At 42.8% G+C, this 7,133-nt stretch overlaps 1 protein-coding gene across 1 annotated transcript in view; it reads right to left on the bottom strand.

The window, feature by feature from the left end:
* Positions 1-7,133, bottom strand: part of sptbn4b (spectrin, beta, non-erythrocytic 4b) — a 79,228-nt gene that overhangs the window by 2,716 nt on the left and 69,379 nt on the right. The window contains exons 39-41 of the mRNA XM_008426637.1: positions 6,519-7,129; positions 6,122-6,182; positions 5,050-5,306 (exon numbers count right to left, since the gene is read on the bottom strand). Of these exons, the coding sequence (XP_008424859.1) occupies positions 5,050-5,306; positions 6,122-6,182; positions 6,519-7,129 (929 nt within the window). The remainder of the gene's footprint in view (positions 1-5,049; positions 5,307-6,121; positions 6,183-6,518; positions 7,130-7,133) is intronic.

Below are 7,133 nucleotides of genomic sequence, written 5' to 3'. Positions count from 1 at the left end.
GGCATAAGGGGAGGGAGGGGAGGGTTGGGGCAGGTAGGAAGGGGAGATTGGGAGGAGTCAGGAAGAGCTGCAGAGTCTCTGTTGCTAGGCTAACACCTGACTCACCTGACCAGAGCAGACAGGTAGGTAGGCGGGATGGACCAGCCCCAAGAAGGGAAGAGGATTTACACTGCTGAACAAACACAAATGAACGGACGCACACACGGATGACCTGGGAGGGGGCGGGTGGAGCGGTGGAGTGGGAGGGGAGGGCCGGAGGGGGTGGAGCTACGTACGGCTCGGTGATCCAGTGTGCGGCGCCCGACTATGACTTACCTTGGAGGAGAACGGAGGGAGAGCCGGAAGCACAGCGGGGAAAAACACAGAAACAGAAGAAGAAGAGTTTGGTTAAATGCAATTTTTCCAACTAGGTTACATCTGATGAACCAAGGGGTGTCCAAACTGAGGCCCGGGGGCCATTCCTGGCTCTTGGACTGACATTTTTGTGGCCGTTTAAGAATAAAACAGATTTGACCCGTCCATCACAAATGATTGATAAACATGGAAACTTTATATTTTTAATTAGAGTAAAATTATTATCAACATAATTTTTTTTACAGTGAAAATCTTGAGTTCAACAAAAGGTGTGGCTGGATGATAAATCAATAATATACATCACATTAGGCACATGATCAATATCAACAGATATTCAATAATTTCATTGATCCAGAACCAGACCAGTCCAGAACCATAATAAAGACATTAACTGCTAAACCTAAACCAGCTAAGCTAGGTTGGTGGTCAGTTAACTAACTAACTAACTAACTAACTAACTAACTAACTAACTAACTAACTCACTCACTCACTCACTCACTCACTCACTATATGGTTGCCTAGCAACAACCTTTTAAGTTCCACCCAACTTTGGTTGCCTAGCAACAATCTGCTAACTTCTGCAGCGGCAGCTTGCAGTTTCGCCTCATAACTGTTTAAAAAAAAAAATAAAATCATTCGACATGAAGTGAAAACTGGATAAAACTGTAAAGGTCACGCCGCCAGTCTGGCAATATTTCAGATATTTACAATAAAAAAACTAATCAATAATTGATAGACTGATATAAAACGTTTATATTGTGAAACATTTTTCAGCCATATCGGCCAACCCTAATAAAAAGTATTCATTTTTTTTAATAATCAAAGTTTTATAACATGTAGAACTTTTACAGAAAAAGCCGACGGCTTTTATTTAATTTATTAAAACGCTTTGAAAGGAAATCCCTGAGTCCCGTCTTATAACTGGCTGCGTTTCCACTACAAATATTCACAAAACTTTAAATAATGTAGAGAAAAAAAAACCACAATTTCATAACTGCCGTGTTTTTCCATTAAATAAGAAACTAAATAAATTATAAACACACCTGAAAAAGTTTCTTTTCGATAAGTCATTAAAAAACAAAATCCCAAAACTACTTCCTGTCGTGTTCTTCTTCGTGGTTTCTGTTTAAATCCGCTCAAAGGAATTTGGAAACTAATTTCCTTTAATTTATTAACATTTTTTGTAAATGTGCCAAAATTAGCCAAAAGGCTATTTTTAAAAACAATAAATACCAAACAACTTACAACACAATGATTATAAAAAAAAGTATAACTACAACTACATTAAATCTAATTTATTTTTAACGCAAATGATTTGTTTGATTTTATTTCTATTTTTTTGGCCTGTCCGATCTTTTGGCTCAGCCATTTTGGCAAAACATTTGGACACCCCTGTGTTAAAGCGACCGCATGCATGAAGCAAACCAACTGAGAGGAGGCATTGACACTGTGCAAAAGTCTTAGACCTATTAGACATTTGATTGATCCACCAACGATGAGCCTGATGTTCCATAAATAACTTACAGAAGTGAACTCAGTTTCCGTCAGTTGGGAGAAAATAAAGAAGGGAGAAAAAAAAAAGGAAGCTATTTCGTAAAATCTTATGTTTGATGCTATTTCAAGTGAAAACAAACCAATTTAACCTTTAACACAAATAAAAGGAAAACATTTCTTAGGTAACTGCTTTAAATTTAGAAAATTAGTGCTGCATTAAAATAATAAGTTTTAAGGCCTTAAACGTGTGCACAGTACTTGGAGGAAATAAAATGCAGCTTTATATTCTGATAAAACATCTGCAAACGAGCAAAAAGCTAAGGTGCACATAAGAAACGGTTTGTAATTAATGTAAGATTTGGTGAGCAATAAAAGATTACGCCAGGTGGAAACACTGGAAAAATAAAGCACACCCTTGCTGTTTTTACAGCATTTAAGCTTCTGCCTCAGAGCGCGATTCTTCCACTCAGCTCCTTCAGACTAGCCAGCAGCAATTAGCAAACACCTGGTGGAACTGCTGAGCTCATTATATGACCTAATATTCAGTCCAACACTCCTGAGAACGGTTGTAAACGGCATAATGAGGAGCATTGTTTCGATAACGTGCTGAAGGCAGATTGTCAGATGGATTAAGGACGTCTTAAAGAGACAGAGACCCAATTTCACAGAAACTCAGTGTTTTTATAGCAATTGAAGATAAGATAGTTATTTGATTACGATATAAAATGGCACCATGTGCCTAGAAAACACATAACACCTTCCCCTTTAAGTGTTTTTCCCACAGTGGCCGACAGGTGCAAAAGTGCCACAAACTGCTAAATGAGGAAAACTCCAAATGCAAACCAACAAATCTGCTGCAAACAGTAAATAGCAGGTAGAAGTAAAAGTGGAAAAGCAGCAAAAACAGCAGCAAGATTGAAACAGAAAAGCCCTCCAGGCCATTAGGGGGAGCCAAACATCTTATTTGGACCCATTAAATAAGACGGGACCAAACCCTCAGTAAAGCTGGAATATCCAGAAGAAAGAAAAACTGTGTTACATATGTACCTATATGTCTTTTACAATGTTAAAATATCCCGATGTTACCAACATCAGGTTATTTATGTTGGTAACATTACATATGCCAGACTCCCCCTAGTGGTCTGGAGGACTTCCATTTTGTGGAGTGTTTTATTATTTGCAGTTTTTGCAGGATTTTCCCTTTTGCTTCCATTTCTTGTGGTTGTAGCATTTTCTGCGCTGTAGTCCACTTCCTGCTTTTGAAGTGGCCTCTGGTTCGCTTGGCGTTCACATACGCATTTGAACTGAACCAGAGATCATTTCAACCGAACCAAGACTGAACCAAACTTTCCAGGCTAATTAAATAATGACCGTGTGTGACTGGTTATGTGGTTTTGCACAATAAAATCTTGAAAAACCCCAGAGATAAAGAAGGGTGTACTTTCTTTTTCCCATCAGTAAACTAAACCACAATAAATTCAATCTGAAAGCACCATATTCAGCGACATATTTTGCAAGTTTCATCAGAATATTAATACGCACAGAACCACAGGGTGACAGTTCGTAGAGTCGCGGCGTAACGGTGACGGGTTGAATCCCAATGATTCAACACTGGATTCAAGCCATTCACAGTTGTGCTTTACCTTCCCATGTACATAACAGGGCATGTACATACAGCCGCATACATCCACTGCCGTGAGTGGGCGCGTGAGTGGGCGTCATCCGTTGCTGGAACTGGATGAGCTTTTGGCTGTGCGTGATGGGAGCGGCCACCAGAGGGCGGCGGAGAGCGGGTCAGAGTGGGGGCTCGTCTGGGGAATGTGTGCGGGTTTGCGAGTGGATCGGTCCTCTCTCGCTGCACTCTCCACCCAGCCAGTTAGTCAGCGAGTGAAGCAGCCGCCTCAGCTGCAGGTTAAGCGTCATGCGTGGAGTTTCATCATGCTGTGGGAAACTTTTAATTTCATGAAACTGTTGTCCTCACATTCTGAATGCAACGATTAAGATATTTAGATACACAGCACCATTAAATGTTACCACCCCTGGTAAAATGCAGCTTTTTATTCATACAGTAGAAAATAAAACTCCATGTTAAGTAATAAATTTTTTTTTTTTTTTGCTTTTATATTTTCAGAGAAGTTCTGGACGGAACTTTGTATTTTGTTTCTGGTACGACCCGAAATCTGATGCACAAACATCTGTAAACAACAGCAGTGGATGAATTTTAACACACTTAAATCCAGCAAACGTTGCAAATAATTAATATAGATTTTTACATACAAAGGTTCTGATCGGAACCTTTGTTGTGCGTTTCTGGTACGACGGTAAATCTGACGCACAATGCTATCGACCAACAGCAGCGATGGACGACAAAGCTGCTACTCTCGGCCCCCTGGGGTTAATTTTTGCTTCAAATAACGACCTGATTGGACGCAGAGAAATACTGTTGAAGTGCTCAAGTTGTGCTAAAAGGAGTTAAGACTATCAGAGAATAAATAGTTAGCAAGCTAGAAATGTAAATCACAGAAAAAAAAATCCAATTTCATCAAAAAAATTAAAATGTGATTTTAGCTAAAAAAATATTTGAAAGATCAGATTTCAGAAAAAAATCTGAAAAATTAAGATAAAAATTATTTCAGCAAAAAAAGAAAAAAAATACAACTTGTGTGAACGTTGCGAATACCCGTTGAAAATCACCTTCCAATCGATCCGATCGATCAATGAATCTTTTTGTCACATTTTTACCAGGGGTAAAGTAAGTGTGGAGGCGCTGTGGCTGCACGACTCTTCTGCCTCAAAATAAAAAACCTCAAAACCTGTCTGAGCTCCTAAATCAGTGAACTCCATTTTGAAATCTGGCTGTAATGGAGGAAGAAAGACCTGAGCGCTGAGCAGAACCACGGTTCTGAACTTTGATTCGGCCGCAGCTTGTAAGGACCACATGTGAGCCGAGTCATGCATCTTCCCAACACATCAGATGCAAAAGTCGTAACTCTGCATGCTGAATGTTGCGCCCCGTTGCCATCGATTGATCAATAAACACAACAGGGATTATTAAAGCCAGAAGAGATTTAAAATATTCCACCCATTTATAGTTAAAACTCAAAGGAAACTTTTGGGAATTTGGAAATTCGTTAATTTGAATGGTCATGACAGCAGGGAGCATCCTGCGCGCCGGCGGCCCGCCGGGCCCTGAAGACCCACCTGTTGGTGCTCTTCTTCATGCTCTCGATGTCCAGCTTGCGGAACAGGAAGCCCTCGTGGTGCGCCGTGTGGGTGGGCGGCTGCGGCGTCGCCTGGCTGCTCTGGGCCGGAGCCGATCGGGAACGCCGCGTCGTCTCTCCCGGCTCTTTGGGGCGCGGCCGCCGTCTGGGCTTGGGTCGGTCCCGGGCTCTGGGCCGGTCCGGACGGGAAGACTTCTCTGGCAGACCGTTGGACAGGCGGGGAACCTCGCCACGCGCCTGAGAGCGAGAAGGAAGAAGGTTCATCGACTGGCGATTAATTGATAAGCGGCCATTTTCTTAAAAAGTCCAGTCGCCTTTCTGTAACATATTTATCATAATATTCTGAATTAAACAAAAATATCATCAAATTTTAACATCATTTTGTGTCAGCTGTGCTAAATACCAACTGAATAAACAGAAAATAGTGGTTTATAATTGGATATATTTATAAAAAATAAAAGGGAACCTGCTGAATAAGAAAAAAACGATGGACAGTGTTTTAACTCACGACTGTGCTCGAGTCATTCTAGGTGACAAATTTCCACCAAAAAACTCAGAAACTGAGAAAAAAACGAGGAAATTTCGGGGCTTGAAAAGTAAAAACAATTCTAGAAAAACAACTAGATTGATTTTGAACAGTTTTGACATTTGAAACTGATTTTTTTTTTTTCTCAAGAACATTTTTGCCCTTTCAAACATCAAGCTTTTTCTAGGAATAAGATCAGCCGTCCCTTTCTCAGCTCCTTCAGACTAGCCAGCAGCAATTAGCAAACACCTGCTGAGCTCGTTATAGGAGCTGCTGATCAGAGCAGCGCTGGTAAAAACGTTGTTAAAGGGTTAATAGAGGAGCCATGTTGGGATGACTTCCTGGAGGCGAAGCTTCAGAAAGAACAGGAAGAGCTTCTTAAAGAGACAGAGACCCAATTTCAAGGCATTAAATTGCACAGTCAAATTTTAGCATTTTGATTACAACCTGGAAAATACATAATACCGCCCCTTTAAGAAACAGGAAGACAACTTTGAACTTTGACCTTTGAAGTAAGAGTCCAAACCTGTGCTGCTTCTCTTTCTTGAAGCTGCTCTACAATTTCTGCCATGGTGGTTCGCTTCTCTCTGTGGAAACAATCACAGTTATGATGGTAAATAATTTGTTTTTGTTATTTTAGTTCCACCTGCAAATTATTTAACTTACAATAAGAAATTCTCCCAGATCACAAGTGAAATAATCTCCCAATCAACTAGTGATTTTTCATCAATATTAAGGAATTATTCATTTAAAACAAGCTCTTATATCTTAATGAATAGTTGCTCATAAGCAGAGGTGCAGAGAAACTTCATAGTAAAACTACAATTACTACAGCGTAGTAAGAAAAAGTAATATTTTCGAAATAACTACTAAATGTACTGAGTGGTTTTTTAGAGTCCGGCTCTCTGAGGTTTTTGTCTCACCCTCCGGTGGAGCGTCGGTCGGACTGCTCCCTCCCCACGTCGTTGTCGCTGGACTCCTGCCTCTCCACTCGGTGGCGCTCTCTCTCTCTCCGCCGGCCTTCGTGTCCTTCCTGTTCGCTGGACGTCTGCCGCTCCAGCGTCCGCCTGTCGCGCCGCCCCACCTGCTCCCTCCAGACTTCCTGCGGCAGCTCGTCGCGCCGCGCCTGGATCAGCTGCTCGCTGGACAGCTGCCGCTGGTACGCCTGGACCTGCGGCTCGGCGCGGCCCAGCGGGTCGGTTCTGGACCCGCGGGGCCCCCTGGTGGGCTCGCTGTGCAGCCGCTCCCGGCCCGGCTCCTGGAGCACCACCTCCGCCATCACCGCCACCTCCGCCCGCTCCTCTCTCTCCCTCCCTCGCTCTCTCACTCGTTCCAGGCGGCTCGCCACGATCAGCGGCGTCACCGCGTCGTCCAGGTGTTTGATCTTCGGTTGCCGTAGATACGGCGACGTCTTCGCCTCCGGCTGCAGGTAGCTCATGGCTTTCGTCGCCTGCTCCCTCGCCGTGCTCGCGCTCTCCCGCATCTGATTGGCCGACACCAACATGGCCGCCGTGGCGACGGAGGCGATGGACGAGGCG

This window comes from Poecilia reticulata, linkage group LG13 (assembly GCF_000633615.1).
Source record: "Poecilia reticulata strain Guanapo linkage group LG13, Guppy_female_1.0+MT, whole genome shotgun sequence".
Taxonomy (NCBI): domain Eukaryota; kingdom Metazoa; phylum Chordata; class Actinopteri; order Cyprinodontiformes; family Poeciliidae; genus Poecilia; species Poecilia reticulata.
Note: the sequence above shows the minus strand (reverse complement) of the source record. Positions and strands in the feature narration are given on the sequence as shown.